Below are 17,369 nucleotides of genomic sequence, written 5' to 3'. Positions count from 1 at the left end.
CTTGGTAAATAAGCATTACCGTGCTTAGGGCAATTTTGTGGATATGATAAGAAGATTCGAAATATTTCATAAAAAGTGGATATTGAAAAAATTGTAGCTACCCGCGTAGACGCTGACCAAGAATTTTTGGTTGTGAATCCTAGAAGAGGTGTATTAACAAGCAACATTCAAAAATAAAAAAAAAACAGTTCGAGAATGTGTGAAAATACCTAAAAGAGTTCCTCAAAGTCAGGAAAAATGGAAGAGACATTCGCGCATCAACGATTTCATTCTGAAGGAATTTTGATATATGATAGGAGACGATGACATTCAGAAATTCCGGAAACACCGAGTTTTTGTGGACTGTGTCCTCACTAAGGTATGATTCATACGATGTTACTTAAACACGAAAAGAAAGAGAATGTGGAAATTTTCGATTTTCGAAGTTTTTGAGGAGCCGTTTTTCGGTATAAACGCCCCTTTTCAATTCTATAATGAATCTGGGATTTCTCAATTGCGATCCAGCATCAGGCCAAATTGGGAATTTCTCAATAGTGACTAATACTCCTGGAAAAGAGCTGACCATGCCCCAACTAAATCAATCAAAACTTACTTCTTCCGTGGATTTTTTAAAAGTCATTCGAATTCCTAACCAGTACAGAATGACCATTATAATCCCCTCATTTAGAATTCAATGATTTAAATACAAAGTTGCCTTGCCAATTATAGCTAAATTGCCCTCCCATTATTACGCTATTTTAAGCCAACTTTTTACATCCCTCTCGTTCTTGAACTTTTCTAAAAGTCCTTGCAGTTATATTCAGCCAATTAGTATTCTTATGTCGTGCCAAGCATTATGAACCTCGGAGAATTGAGCCTATCATAATGGCGAACTCTGGAGTCCTGGAATAGCTCTCTCCCCATAAACGACTGAACAATTTGTTACACTCTGTCACTCAGAGGATTCCAGGTTCAGTTCTTCTATTATCCAGGTTTCGGTTCCATATTGGGCAAAAGACAATTAAGTCAGAGAATCGATTTCATGAAAATTTCCAAGCCTTTCTAATCATCTCCCGATGTTATTCCACACCGCGAAAATTTGTTTGTCTTCAATTTGTGCGGATGCCACCGGCGCTTGCATAATTGACGTAGACTATTGATTTTACAAATTTAGAACGGCTTCCATCTCTCGATTTCCACTTGTAATCGAATTTCACTCCCTCCGAAAAGAGACAGGATACCCTTCTTTCTAAGGGATGATTAAACCCTTTCATTAATTAAAAATCCAAAGACTGTCGTTCACGTTTTCGGTTTTCACTGCGTTAACGTTATGTAGAGGATAATTAATTTTTGAGTGTCCGTCACCCCATGGGATGTTGATGGACGTTATCTTTATTGGCCCATGTTAGAGAATTTTGAATTCGAACTGAAAGAAAAAAGAGGAAAACAACTTCATATTACATAAAGTTCGTTGACCACGTAATAATTGGCTCCCCAAAGACGTTGTAACGATGGGGTCCCGGTAATAATTCGGGCGGTAAATATTTGTTATTGGGCATTTTATATGATTTATTTTTTTCTGAAAGTAGTGGGGACGAAAGCAATAATCACGAGAATAGAAATAGATCCTTTTTCGAGCAGACTTACGTAAAGTACAGTGACGCCCGTTCCACCCTTGAGAGCAAACACAAGTCCCGTTTTTGCACTGGCCATGCTCTTGGCACCTTGAATCGCATGGAAGTTGTTCACACCGTGATCCGGTCCATCCAGGATCGCATCTGCACTTCCCTAATTCGCAGTGACCGTGATCGCCGCAATCCAGATTGCATACAGCTGAAGGAAAAAAGATCATTCCAAGACATCAAATTAATGCTTTTAATGTTAATAAACAAACATCGTTCGTAATATTAACTGTAATTTTAATATGTCTTATGTAACTACAGTTAAACTAGTATTAATGCTAATAGTTATTTGCGCGCAACGAAGAAGCGGCTGAACGAAGAAGATTACGCTTGCGGCCGAAATTTGAGACCCGATGCGAAGCTTATCTTGTAGAGGGTGTCCCTGGGCAAAGTGTCCACCCTGAACATTATTCTGTCGTTTGTAACAAAAAATGCAAAAACACGTCAACATTTGATAGGGAGGGGGACATCATTTGGTGAAAAAGTTGTTTTTGAAACTATCATTCCTCTACCCTTCGAAACCACCCCTTGAAATTTTCAAATTGGAAAAGGGGTTGTGTTATATCTCGTTTAAAAGGTGATTTTATTCCCTACATGATCAAGCTTTTAGTATTTATTTTTAAAGTCGGTCTTGTAGAAATTAATCAAAAACCAAATAACTTGACTTTAGCCATTTTTACTGATATTTTATTTATTTTATCGGGAGAAATGTTGGAAGTGATCTCCGTCGACTTTCATGCACATGTACTGCTGATCCTCAAAACATCATCGTACATTGTCTAACATTTCTGGTGTTATCTATTTGCGCTCTTCGACGATTCAGGCATTAAAAAAAAATGGCTAAAATCACGTTATTTGGTTTTTGATTAATTTCTACAAGACCGACTTTAAAAAATAAATACTAAAAGCTTGATCATGTAGGGAATAAAGTTTCTTTCCAAATTAGGTACAACACAGCTTCCCTTTCAATTTGAAAATTTCAAAAGGGTGGTTTCGAAGGGTAGAGGGGTGATATATCGAAAATAACTTTTCCACCAAATGATATCCCCCTCTATCAAAGTTAATATGTTTTTGCGTTTTTTTTAACAAACAACAGAAAAGATTTTCAGGGTAAATCCTTTTCCCTGCGATACCCTGTATGTTATTATTCAGTCAAGGACTCAATGCTTCTTCAAACCGGTGTATGTACATTTTACACGTAAGTGATATTTTTTAACATATACATTGTTCCCTTGGGAAATTTGCTGATCTATTGGCCGCAATGGAACACATGTTTAATAATACTTATTAGCCCCAGAAAAATTATATGAATTTCGGGCATATAGTCACAAATTAATTCTCCTTATACTCGTAGCGCTCATCTTGAGCAGTTTTATGAAAAATCTTATGTATATATACTTACGTTGAGAGCAATCGGACCCTGTCCAATGGCGATTGCACACACATTTGGCAGTCTCCAAATCGTAAACTCCATGATCAGTGCAGGATGGCAGACACTTGTGTACTTGCTCATCAATGGAGTCGCAATTGGCACCCTTCCACCCAGCTTTGCAGTAACATTGACCATTAACACAAGCCCCATGTTCTGAGCAATTGGGGTCTTTGCAGTCGCTTTCATCACAAGCTTCACCTGAAACGACGAATTCCTAACTAGCACTATTTTCCCAGAAATAAGGGTTTCAATTTAAATTAGCCTGCTCTAAATTAGAAACAGTGTTGAAAGTAAGTGGCACTCGAGAACTTCCAGGGAAGAAAACAACGAAGAGTTCCCATTGGAGGTTTTCAAAACTTGTTTCTGCTTACTCTCGGTGCCAAAGTAATTATTTCACGTTAGAGGGTTATTATTTTCGCTAAGAAAGCAATTTGCATCCGTTCCGAGGAGCAGGTACAAGTCCCGGTTAAAGTTTGGCTAATTATCATCCCGAGACAACAAGGCTGTTGAGAAAAATTATAGCTTGAATAAGATAATAATTATGGAAAATATGACTGCAATTGTTACCGGCAGCTAATTGAAAATTTACTAACAGGATGAAGAAGAAATTCAAGTCAATTATAAGTTAAACACTTGACGTAAGAGTATCTCTGTAGATATGCAGTGTGATCCACTTAAGAGCAAAACATTCCTGTAAAGTGTTTAATTAATCGTTCAAAAAAAAATGAAAAAAAAATTATAACGAAAAGGGATTTACTTTATTTTAAAACGCGCTTGCTTCGATTAAACCACTGTTCAACTGGAGACGTTTCTCGTATCTTCTTCTAGTATTGGGCATCACTTTTCTGAGAGATAAGGGAGTAATCTCTTCACAAGTGCGTCTCAGCCGCATGCATAGTTCTTCTCTATTTCTGCGGCGGTTTTTATACACTTTTTGCCCACAAAAAGAAATCTAATGGGGTCAAATCCGACGATCTGGGTGGCCATTGCATGACTATTCCGTCCGACCCGTTGATTGGGAAAGTTTGTGTTTAACCTCTCCTGAACAAAAATGAATTTGACCAAAAATTTGATTGTTCTCTAACTTTTTATAAATAAACATTTTTTAAGGAAATTTGAGATGTAACCATTTGGAATTATTCTAAAGTTATTACTGAAGTTAAATTTAAAATTAAAAAATCCCTAATGTCTTTTCTTGAATTATCGCCATGAAAAAGGGGCAAAGTAGGTCTTCGATTTTAAGCGAGCATAACAAGAACTTGTCACAAGCTAGAGTTTTTGATGCCATACAACATATAAAAAGTGATCAAAATTGGACCACAAATAAAAATTTTACAGGGGTGTTCCGCCCTTAAGTAGATCACACTGTATGTAGTTATATTAAAATATTGTAAAGTATTGGGGCATTGCGAAAGCTTAAAAAGCCTTTTAGAAAGTTTAACTTATTTTAACAATTTTTAGCTCCTAAATAACTAAAAAGGTTTGCAAGCTTCATTTTCAGCCATAGCTAGAACCTATACACACTCCTAATATGCTGAATATGTGAGCTGAATATGCTTCTTTACTTGGCAGATATTGTTAAGAGTATTGAGTCATCACCAACGCTTAATTACCTTACATGAAGGTTTATCCCGGCTCAAACATTGGTAAATCCCAAATCGAAGGTTCGAAACCGTTTATACAGGATCGTGGTAAATGTCTATGTGCATGCTTAAAAATCTGAAAACATGATCTGAATTTGTCTTTTCCACTTTTTGAGGATTTATACGAACACACGCACAAAGGAAAAGAAGCTTTTACTATTATTAGTTTCAAACACAGATATAAGTATAAACAGACAGCTTTTATTTTATGAACTGAAATATCATGTAATTACTATATGCACTGATCCTTTAACCAATTTAAAAGAAGTATCCTCTTCAGCAAATATAAATATGCTTCGTGTTTAAAATGATTACTTGGGGCATGAAAAATATTTAAAAAGCAAAACGGGTTTATCTAAATGCAAAATATTTATTTTTATTTTACTGATAGTATTTACTTAGTTTGAATCCTGTTTACTGAAAATTCCAACAAACAAAACAAGATACCATTTCGTGCTCAATATATATTTGGAATTAACGTCAAAGTAAATACCAGCAAAATTTCATATCAGAGAGAATGTTGATATATCTACATATTTTATTATTAGTTTGTTCAAGTTTTTGACATAATCCAAAAGAAAAATACCTATTATCTTAAATCCGGTAGGTTTTCCCTCTCATTATTTAAACCCTCCTAGGCGAAGCTACTGAAATTTCCATTTACTTCTAATCCAATCAGGCGTTTAATCAAATAAACAAGCCAAGAAACAGAAGACATTCAGACGTTTTACAGACTCTAACAAACTCCTAGAATTTCAATCAGTTAAGTAAAATAGGCGATAGTCCGTAAAGTGTTTTTATTTCACTGTAAAAGTCGACCACTAATCTGATTAAATGCATTTGCTGTTTTTGAATGCCAAAACGAAGTCGGATTTAAACAGTTATTGCACAGGAAGGAGTATTGAAGAGTATTTTTTATCTGGAAGCAGGGCCAGCATAGCATAAGTAGCTACTAAAGGGATTTCTTCGATGATAAATAAATTAGTGGCCGCACCCAGAGAGGAGGTTTATCGACTAAGGCAGCAGAACCCCCAGACCTCAGTAAAGTAAATCTCTACCTGAAGTAAATCTATCGGGAATTCGTTAATTACCTTTCCATCCAGGTTTGCACTGGCAAAATCCACGGACGCATTTGCCATGGCCGGAGCAGTCGGCAATGCGACAATCTCCTTCTGGGATATCGCATTCTGGCCCTTTCCAGCCTTCTTCACAATGGCAAATTCCACCGCCATATTGTCCATGGCCGGAGCATAAAACTGGACACACACCTGGAACCAGAAAATATCACATATTACAATTTAGGATAGGAACGTTGAAACTGATCAAGGATAAGAGTTTTGCCATCCTCCTGAAAAGGATTGGAAATAAATTTAGATTTTTGTTGTACCCTTCATATGGTTTTTATCCTCCCCCCCTCTTCTTTTTCTGATTCGAAGGGCAGAAAAAATGAAGCCTCAGCTACTCAAGCACAAATTCCTCATTTGTTCAAGAGTTCTGCTCCTTAGTTACTCCAAGATACACGCGTCTTGGATACCTTTTGTTCCTTGTCTGTTTTTAAGTGCTCATTATTGGACTTAACAATCCCTTAAACATCGATTGATTGATGATGGGGAACGGTGGGATAGTGCGGCCCGAACATCTGTTGTAAGAGGAAATAACGTTTACAACACCTTAAAAACACGGAAAATTTTGGGAATTTTTAACTACCGAAATAGACGTCTTGCACCAATAAACTTTTGTTTTAAATTATTATTTAAATGTTGTGTAATTTTTGCAACTAAAAATAAGCCACTTACGCAGATGAATTTTGGGTTGAATTTTTTTATGCTGAAAAGAAGTAGAATTTTCAGCTTGATTGCTAATAACATAGCGTAGTGGGACATCGATAATAATATGGTAACGAGAACGAACATTGACCTTTGAAACATGGAAAATTGTGTAAATTTGTATGTACAAAAATACATGTTCTGTATCAACGATCTTGGGACTAAATTATCATCTATACAGGGTGTAACATAAGTAGGGGTTTTCCTTTTGACACGACATAGACCTCAAAAAACTAAGCAATATTTTTATATAACATTTTTTTGAAATATCAAAAAAGAACGAAATATGCGCGGATAAGTTTGAATAAATTTTTGTGTAAAACCTAAATCCATTCCTGCATAAAATAGTAACTTCAATGTAAAAGAATAAAAATGCCCCACAAAAAATTATCAGCTATTGTAAAAACGCAAAAAACATTTACTGTTTCTATGCAATTTACCCATGCTGCTCATGAATTTGTAACCAGTCGCGGAGTGAGTAGTAGCTGAAGATATGGTACTTATTAAAACTTTTATAGGCGCATAGTATTTCGGTTGTTTTTAAAATTTCGGAAAGTTGTTATATAAAAATATTGCTTCGCTTTTTGAGGTCTATGTCGTGTTAAAAGGAAAACCCCTACTTATGTTACACCCTATATATTGCTTGAAAATAGGAAAATTCGTAACTCAAAGAAAATTGAGGGAAATTGTAGCCAATAATCAACTTTTTATCAGACCTTACTTTAGATTTCTGTTGGGCCCTTTTCGTAAATTTCAACATTTTCTACTTCTTACGAATAATCTTCAGAGAATTTAAATTACGAGTCTCTTCCGCGTCTTGTTACGCGAAAGCAAAAATTCTGGAATTTTGTTTCATATAAATTTGTTCCTGAAAAGTTCGCAATTTGCTTTCAGTCTAAAGTGGGCAAATTAAATTTTTCCAACAGTTTTAAACTTTCTAAGCCAAACGTTACGCCGATCTTAAAGTGTTTGGGGGGTTTCGCTTTTCAAACTTTGATTTCAAGTTTCGACTGCTTAATATTCGTTATTGCAGAGATAAAGGCTTCAACCTGATTTTCGTAAAATTCTGTGTTCTGAAAGTTAACAGGATTCAACAGATCTTCCTATGCTCCCCTTTATTATCGACGACGCAGACACGATATTACATGACATTAGATTGGTGCTGGTGTAGAATACAGATAAAAACCAACATTTTAAATAACTTCCGACCAAAAAAACCGAATTGATGATTAAAAATTGCAAATTAAACCATAAAGCTCACACCTCCTAGCCGGATGTTCAAATAGAATATTTTCCAATAACTCCTACTTTAGCCTTTTTTCATTACCCAACGATAGAATTAAAAAGCTCTCTATATTGTCGATTCATTGTGCCTGCGCTAACGGCACCAGGACTATTAAAAATTAACTACAAAAGAATAAAAGGAAGCGACCATTTATCAGATTCCTGCAAAATTCCCAAATAGGGTGGTAGTAAAGTGGACGCATTCGAGCTTTCACCTTTTCAAAGGGGAAATGTGAATTGAATTTTACAGAAGCAACGAAAGGCTGAAATTAAAAATTAAAAAATTGGTTATCGGCCGAATTATAAAGGGCTTTACATGCAGATTCGAACCATGTCCCTTATTCGCATTTATCACTGTCTAGTCAAGTGCTTTATTCAAGAATTCCACTAGTCATCAGGGATTAAATTAAACACATGTAATATTTTAACTAGGGTTGGTTTGTTACCTGTCCAGAATAATCGAGGGACTCGCATCACCCTTTCTTGGGCATGTTTGCCCTTTATACTAGAACAGTGTTGTTAGAAGTGAGATATCTTCTCGGGTTTCCTGCTTTAAATGGGGTTTAGTCATTTAGTTGATTGTGTCTTCAGATAGGAAGACAAAGGAAATTTAGGTAGGCAATCAGACTTACTTCCTACCACTCCTTATCATTCCAAGCTTAATATAGTTTATGGTTTTGTCCTTCTGCCCCCACCCAATTTTTTATCATTTTTTTTATCGTTACAATATAAAGGTGAACTCTAAATGTATCCATTTGTTTACCTATACCTAATCCACAATGGCCGACGTCCCATGTGGCCATCATTTATGGTAAGGGATCGGAAGGGACCTACAGTTGAAATCGGCGTATTTACCTTTTATATAAAGAGGATTTGCTCGATATCGCTGAGGCTCAACTCTAGCACAGATAGAAAGAATCCAAAGCTATTGATCTAGGGGATTAGGACTGATGATTTCCTTGTATCAGGTTTTTGGGGTGGACGTATCGAAATGGTCTAAATATTCATGTTGAGGAGAGATGTTGCGAAGCCCGCACTGAACAGAGTTTAGCGATATGAGACGAGCGATACTGTTATAGGGGCAAAGACCTCAATAGAAATTTAAGTTTTTACTATAGATCGTCACTTGCGAGCGCAAGGAAATCAAAATGGGTTTTATGAAATCTGTAAGTACATTTGGATAGAGATAAATATTCTGATGATTTAAAGGGAATTTATAACGCAATCGTATATGTCGAAAATCGAACTGGAGCAGATCTTCAGATCAGATACAGATCTCATGTGTAGATTTGTTCATATAGAGCATCTGACAGCAATTTACTTGACAGGGGTTTGCCTCTCAGGTATTTCTTTTTGTCAAAAATTGCATGACAATTTTGACGAATAAACCGAATTTCAAGGTACATCCTTGATAAGTTCCTTGGTGCAAGGGCCTATTATTAGTTCTGAATTCCCGAGTTCAAATCTCGGGTAAACCGATGTTTCCTTATTCTAATAACGGCGAAGGACTGAGTTTAAATACATGAGATTTTAAACTCATTTCCGAGAGTCGAAGTCCTGAGTTCCGGGTACAACTCGTAGGCATTTTTGCTCATTCAAATTCTCGCAGAGTTCCTATAACGGATAGAGCTGATTTCTTGTTCATTTGTTCCAGACTTCTAAGATCCAATCCGGTTAAGGCTTATAGCTTTTTGGTCTCACTTTTCCGAGTGGCAAGAGCTTCTTTTCTCATTTCTAGGTCCCTAGTTGCATAGTATCAACCAGGATTTAATTTCTCTCGATACTATGCACTTTTGCTAATTTTCACATCATTAGTTTAAATGGGTTTAAATCGAGGTTCCAGTCAAAATTTCGAACGAAATTGACAATTATTAATCTTACGAGTCTTCAGGGCCTTTCTTTGGAGATTTGCTGATGCCCTTGGAGGCTAGCTGTGACGCTGATTTTTATGTAATCTACTGGGCGATTCATGGAAGCACAGAAGAGCAGTACTTATCAAAGCTCGAAGATAATAATATCTCTAGAAAGCAATCTTTATAATTTGACTAGCTAGACCTCTAATTGAATATCTCATTTGTGCTTCAAGTATACGAAATTTACAGTGCAGTGTTTAACACAAATCTGAAGATGAAAATATCTGAAGAAAGTAGACTTCATGATTTCGAAATCCTTCAGAAAGCTGAAACACAACATAAAGTTCTTTGCAAAGGCAAAGTCAAAGTCGGAGACTAGCTGCGCCAACAACTTCTTCTCGATTTATGTCCCTAGCGTCGACTATTTTGTATGAAATTTACAGGGTGATTCAGGGAAAGACAGAGCAGTGCTTGAAATAAGCCTCAGGATGAATATATATATATATATATATATATATAAAAAGCAAGCTTCATAATTTAGAAACCTTTCAAAAGCTGCAACACAACATAAAGTCCCATGTTTAATTCCACTGGGGCAGAGCCAAAGTTGGTAACAAAAAGGCTTAAAATTCACACTTGGTTTTCGTTGCCACTCCTTACTGCACTGAAAATTGAATTTTACGCCAGTGTCGTACTCCAAACCTCCCGAATAATCCAATTAAAACATGTCGAATTTCTAGCTCAAGGGTTCGCTTTTCCGTGTGCTTAATTTAATGAGTTTAATGAAATAACCTTGTTTTCCCAGATATTTTGAAATTGCACTCGCCCAGGAAATAACTATGGAATGCTTCGATGGGTTTTAATGGTTCGACCGGATTTAGCGGCACATTATTTTGCATGTTTATTGTTGATTAAAACCCATATCCAGGATCCCGTTCGAATGGCGCGTTCGGAAGGAATTCTTTGCTTAAAAGAGCGTCGAATGTTTTAATAATTTAATGTCGATTCGTAAAAGAGCGTTGCTTCCCTCGAACATTCAAGAGACTGCAAAAATGTAATTTACCCGCTTTAAAAGTCTGTCCACATTTTACGTCAATGCGAATCCTTCGGGAGGTTTTACATTTTGCCGGACCGTGCTGGTATTTTGAATACAATTCATATTTCGTGAGAACACAGGAAAAGTGCAATTTCTCAGGTTTTGTCAAAAATTGTAATGCGAATTATTCCCTATTCTAAACGATAAATACTTACTTTTCGAACAGTCAATCCCTTGAAAGCCATCGATACAATCGCATTTTCCCAAATAGCAAGAGCCTCTTCCGGAACAGTCGTTTGGACAAGTGGTGCTTACTCCTTCCGCCTCAGAGATTACTAAGGATACGCTGTATGGTTGCAATTCGTCATTGTAAACCGAGATAAACCAGCGACCTGTATCCAGATACTGCTGCAAGCTAACGTTCACCATCATCGATTCTGCAAAGTCAGCTTCGCGTTTGCTGATTATGTGTCGCTCGTCGCTGGGAATATCTGGAATTACAAAAAGACACACGTGTATATATCTCGTGGCTGTTACTGCGGCTACATATGGGAGAAACAAGCGAAAAGTTCTTTTGTATTCAGCCATTTTGGGTGCCTTTGTCCCTTTACGAGCCGCGAGCTTCAGTTTCCGTTTGCAAGGGATTTGACCTCGCAGATTTGACACGAAGTTTGTTCCTTTTAATACAAAATATGAACCTTCATATTCAATTAAAATAATAAAGTTGTGCTGAAAAGTTTGCGAATAAATTAAATATTCAGTACTAATTTTTTAATAAAGGCACCAAGGACATACAGGGTGATTCACGGTAAGTGTTATATTAAAAGTTCTGGAGAAAAAAAGGTAACTTCTTCAAATTTGGTGCAGGACCAGAGTAGACATTCAGAATTGCGGCCAGTACGTCCCTGCTTTTCCTATACCTATAAGTAATTTTTCACATTCTACAGCACATTTTCAACACTCGGTAAACACTAAATCATTAGCGAACTACAGCACTGTAAAGTCTAGAAATATTCCATATTTATATCTCCTATTTGGTTTTTTTATGTTACTGGTTCTTGCTTGAAAACTGTGTTCTGTATGCCCTTATTTTTCTTGGCTGCAAAGCATCAAGTTTTTTAAGTCAGCCTTACAGTACTCAATACACAATATGTTATTGGCACTTACAAACTTTGGTGTCTTTCATTTTTAGGAATTTCCATAATTTTGTTAATTTTTGAAGGTTAAACCAAAATTTTGCCATTTTACATTTTGATGAATTTCAAAAAAATATTGAATTCATATATCCTTTTAAAATTTTAAGGACGTAATTCCATTTATTTTCATTGCCTGAGTTATATTAAGTTATTCAGAGGTGAGCAAGAGTTCGGGTATTAATTTTAATTTCGAAAATGAAGTAAAACACGAAAAGTACCAAGGGACAGAAAATTTCAACTCTTAGGTTCGCTATTCGACAAAATTATGAAAATTGCAAACATTTACTAGGGGTTACTATTGTGGTGCAAAATTCCGATAATCAACCCGTGGTCACGCCTCAGAAATTTATGGAAGAACTTTGATACATCTAAAATACAAACCATGGCTTTGTAATTAAATCGCGAAAATTTGAGTTAAATCAGATAAGGAATTTTTTAAAATATTTTACGAATCCTTTAGTTGGGAAATTAAGCGATTTCCTACATATATCTATAGGAACTTTTTTAAATTTTGACCCTTTTTTAAATTTAAATTTGGAATATTCCCTTAAATATGGACCGTATGGTGACGAAGGACCCTGTATAGTATTTTATTGGTTTGTCGGGGTTCATTATTGTATCGAAGAACTAGAAAGAAAAAGAAACTCGTACTGTTCACCTTGAAAGGTTAGTTTTGTATGAACACTATTCTAAAAGTAGCTATTCATTACAATGAAAAATAATTAGTGATATGAAGTCCTATAAGGCATAATTATATTACTACTTGCAAAGTTAAAAAAAAAAAAATTATTTGGAGAGAATTAAAATTATTATCAAAACATATCGTGTTACATATAACTTACATCATGTATTATATCACAAATTCACCATTCAAAAGGTCATAGAAGACATACAATAGATAAAAGTGAAATGATTATTTAAGTGTACCTTTGATGATAATACATAATTAATTCAAATTAAAAAAAAAATTATAATACCCTCACTGATAAGAACTAAAGGTGCCTTATTAATAGTGAGATGCATTACTATACAAGCTGTCTCAATATTGTTAATAACTTGTACTTGCCAAATGGGCAGAAACTTTTAGGCAGAAACTTTTGTGGTGAGCGAGTGAAAATCTTCAACATAAAGAGAGGCAGAGATTTCCTTGCAACATTTCAGAAATTTCACAAACTTTATAAAACAAATAAAAAAATATGTATCTAACATGCAAAAATTTAGAAAAATAAATCAAAACAATCATAGAAAATGCTTGAAAAATTTTGATTGTATCAAAAAAATATCAAAAGTAGTAATCCTAGTTAGGATTTAATTTATTGAGACATGCGGTATAAATATAACTTATTTCAGATATGAAACGGGTAATTATTATTCTCGAAAATGTATCCAAAACTGTTACCTATATAAAGGGAACAACTTTTTTCAAACCTCATAAGTTTCATATTAGCTTTCCTCTTTCTACAGTTAAAGCGGTGAGAAAAATGTCAACTTTTATCAATGTTTTGTTTCTTTTCATGTGGATGGTTACAACTTCCGAGCAAGTAAGTAGGATTTACAAATCTCTTAGAAAATATTTTTGACACAAATAATCCTTTTTAACCATTCTTGCAGACTCCTATAAGCGAAAGGATTATGAACGGGCAAACCATCTCAAATCCCAGCAGCTATGGGGGATATGGTGTTCATATAATCACAGATGAATATACCGAAAATGGGAAAACGTACGAAGCTTCGGCATGTGGTGGAACTCTCATGAGCTCCAGAGTCATTGTGTCTGCCCAACATTGCTTTGTAGATCCAGGCACCTTCATGTAAGAAGTGTTTCCGCAAATGAAAAATTCTATGTCTTGTAAGAATTATTTACGAATCTTTCGACAAAATTTTAGGCATGCAAAAAAAGCTACATTCTACATTAACACCACTGAATATAGAGCCGAAACTGAGGGAACGATTGTGAGTTGCAAAAGTTGCTGGGATAATTACCCCGGTTATGTGGGTTCTAAAAATGGGTCTCAAAATGATCTAACTGTGGTTACTCTGCCTAAGCCCGTATCTGTCAAAAATATCACACTGCCAAAGTAAGTAGGCTCACACACAGAAAACAATGCATTTTTAAAGTATCCTTATCCAGACTTCCACCAAAAGACAAAACCATCAATGACTATGCTGACAAATCGGCCTTAATCGTTGGTTGGGGATTCAATGAGAAAGGAGAGCAACCCCAAACCCTACAGGGGCTTAACATGACTATTACGTCTTCCCAATACTGTCAGAAAGAGAAGCATAACATTGCAGAGCACATATGTGCTAAAAACATTAACAATCACACTGCTTGCTCAGGAGACAGCGGTGGTGGAGCTATTGTAGACAATCAATTAATAGGGATAGCATCGTTCGTTTATCCATCCCCTGAGAGCCCTGAAGATGTGTGTTTCAAAGTCGAATTTGTAGCTTTTACCACTCCACTTGACAAAAATTATAGAAGTTTCATAGAATCACGCTTGAAGAAAGCGGAAATTACAAATTAAAATCTTTTTAACGAAGTATTTGTAGTTTAAACTAGTATTTTATGCACTTCTAGTAATTGTTGGTGTATATTTTAATAAAGTTTTTCTACATTAAGCGAGAAATGTTTAATTTTTCAAACAGGTTATGTCTAAAAATTAACATCAAAACAAAAACGCCTTTGTGTTTAACAACGACGTTTAACCCACAAACTATGCCCAGGTTTGGAAAAAAATGTTTGTTTTTTTTTAATTTAAAAAACATTTGTTTTTAATTCTTTAAAACAGTGTTTTATTTTAAAGCTACTTAAAAAAATTCTTTAGCAAGCAAGTTTTCACCAGTATAAAAGAGTTTTAAACCTAAAGGTTTGAAGCATGCATCTGTAATTATGTAAGCAACACATACAAGGCACGCATCATGGCATGGTTGTCATGGTTTTATGCTAATACATCAGCCTATTCTAGCTAAACGCTTTTAATTTAGTGGTAAGGAGTAGAAAAATAAATTTAGTAATTTCCTTGATGTCTACTTCAGGACTTGAAAAGTGGTACGTCGACTATGACCTGTCTATCGAAGCATTCTAACAACCATAGCTTCCAGAGACCGAATCGGATATCCTCCGACATCAAACTGTGAAAGACTCTTAAAAAGCGTAAAATAAATGTATGTATCCATGAATCGCGAAAGCATTTTGAAGAACAAGAAATAAAGGAGGAATAAAGCACAAGTAGAGACGAGAGAGGCCACGGAAACAAAAACATTCAAGAAAGAAACAGAGATAAAATTTGATCAAATTCACGACAAAAAGTTAACTTTTAGGTAAAATATAGAACGTTGTTCAGACCTTTTAACAAAACAAACTGACATTCAATACTATCACATAACTCTGAAATGTTTAAAAGTGGTTAAGGTACTAACTACACTAAAATTGCAAAAAAAAAATTTTACAGTCGAAAAAGAGAGGATTTTTTAAAGTAGAAAACTGGACCTTAATTATACCCACGTGACTCGAAAATGGTTAGAGACACCTTTGGGAAAACATACTTTTTGAAGCAGATATAAGGAAAAATAAGTGTTAGCGTGCCATTGGCGATTGGTATTATGATTGACTGTATCGTCCTTCAACAAAGCAGCAAATTTCAATAATTTTATCGAACAGTTTCGAGCAGAATGCCTAATTTCTCTGCTATCTATGTTCAATTTTCCAAATATCCGATAGAGCTAGATTAAACCGGACTCTTCCATAGCGGCAGAGTACAAATATAACTGCACGTAATGTATAATCCCCTATCCGATATGAAATCTCGTGCACGTATATCGATTTTAGCCATGATTTAATATAAAGCCAGTTACCTATATCAACAGTCGGATGGGGTAGATCGGGGGAGGAGAAATCTGGGCGGTAGTCGGTTTTTATCCCGGGGGGTACGTAGTACGGTCCCCTGGGTTCTGAGTCGGCAAGAATTTTCCTTGTACCCTCGTAAGAAGTCGAGATGCTGTCCAATACGTCACTCTTGTGGGAATTGCGGTTCTCGTGGAAAAATTTGAATTCGGATAATGGACGAAGGTCGGCGGCTTCGCCACTGTCGCCTCCTAAAACGGATACATCTTGAATGGATAAAAGCTTTCAGGAAAGTGTACTTGTGTCGCCTGGTAACCAGAATAAGGGTGTAGTCACGTGGCTTAAGTGTATAGTGTAAAGTTCGGTAAGAGGCTGAAAAATATTGATTCAACACCCAAAAAGCTTTAAGGAGGTTAGTGAAATAAGAGAGATTTCGTGCTTGATTTCTTATAATTACGTCAGATATGCGTTCTGCAAAAGGTTGCCAGTTACGGAAATTTCATTAGTTTTGTCCAGAATGAACGATATACACGAGATACGCCCGATTCCGTGTAATTTTCTGCCTAATGATAGGTTTTCGTGTCAACGAATAGTAGTACACAAATTAGTGCCATGGAGGCATGTAAAATAATTTTAACTCGTTCCTCGATAAATTAAGCTTTGAGGGAAAATCGATGGAAGGGTATATTAAGAGTTTACTGGGAGAGCCGAAAATCGCTAAGTTCCCTTATAAATTAAATCGTTTCCTTTTCATATGCACGGTTTTTCAGATATTTAGATGAAGATAGAAGGGATACATGATCTCCCGAGGTATACTCATTTAAATGTAGTAAATATTTGTGAGACTCAACAGGGTGACATTTTCCTTTTGTCGTGAGTTCCTTTTGAAGGAATAACTATATAAGCTTTAACACCAGATATCTCGAAAACAACGTAATTGTAGAAGCAGCTTTACTATTTGCGCTCCAGAGAATGTTTCTTAATGTCCGCAATATCAAATGATGTGTGAGTTGTTTAGTAGCATTGCGGAAGATGATTCAAGCTATAGAAAAAGGATATGTTAAAGGGATCGTCTTTATAACTATAGATATTTCACATCCCCTACCACTGAACTAACGCTTTGAAAAAGCTCAGCTGATAGAAGAATAGTCGGAAAGTGGTCGTTGATTGAAACCCGATCGAAGGTGGAGGTTTTTTCTCTAACTTTAAACAATTGACATATCAATAATTTTTTACTTTAGTCGATATTATTGCAGATTAGAAAGTAAATTTCCACAGCTGCATTTTGTGAAGTATTAAAAGGAAAGTTTAAAAATTTGCCTTGATCGCGATCGTGCCTTATCGTTAAGCTCAACAGGTTGATATTTCCTCTGGAGCTCATTTTCCTCAAATATCTATGCCATAAGTTGCATCTTTAAATGTCCTGAAACCTGTAAGAGGGCGAGGGGATTTTCTTAAACTTTAGACCTTCATTTTAAAGACAAAATATTTGTGGTCTTTGGATCCAGCATAAGATATCTTTGTTTTACAATGAAAAATGTCCTGTCATCAATTTTATAGGTTTTCTCACTAGGGCAAAATTTTAATTTTA

General features: G+C 35.6%; 1 protein-coding gene across 3 annotated transcripts in view; it reads right to left on the bottom strand.

The window, feature by feature from the left end:
- Ten-a (tenascin accessory) overlaps positions 1-17,369 on the bottom strand; it is a 244,158-nt gene that overhangs the window by 32,185 nt on the left and 194,604 nt on the right. For all 3 annotated transcript variants that reach the window (XM_066391157.1, XM_066391159.1, XM_066391158.1), the window contains 5 exons: positions 15,790-16,029; positions 10,951-11,226; positions 5,828-6,004; positions 3,064-3,291; positions 1,627-1,812 (listed from right to left, as the gene is read on the bottom strand). In XM_066391157.1, coding sequence (XP_066247254.1) covers positions 1,627-1,812; positions 3,064-3,291; positions 5,828-6,004; positions 10,951-11,226; positions 15,790-16,029 — 1,107 coding nt within the window. The remainder of the gene's footprint in view (positions 1-1,626; positions 1,813-3,063; positions 3,292-5,827; positions 6,005-10,950; positions 11,227-15,789; positions 16,030-17,369) is intronic.

The sequence above is a fragment of the Euwallacea similis genome, chromosome 6, assembly GCF_039881205.1.
Source record: "Euwallacea similis isolate ESF13 chromosome 6, ESF131.1, whole genome shotgun sequence".
Classification (NCBI taxonomy): domain Eukaryota; kingdom Metazoa; phylum Arthropoda; class Insecta; order Coleoptera; family Curculionidae; genus Euwallacea; species Euwallacea similis.
This window is presented reverse-complemented; position numbering and strand designations above follow the sequence as displayed.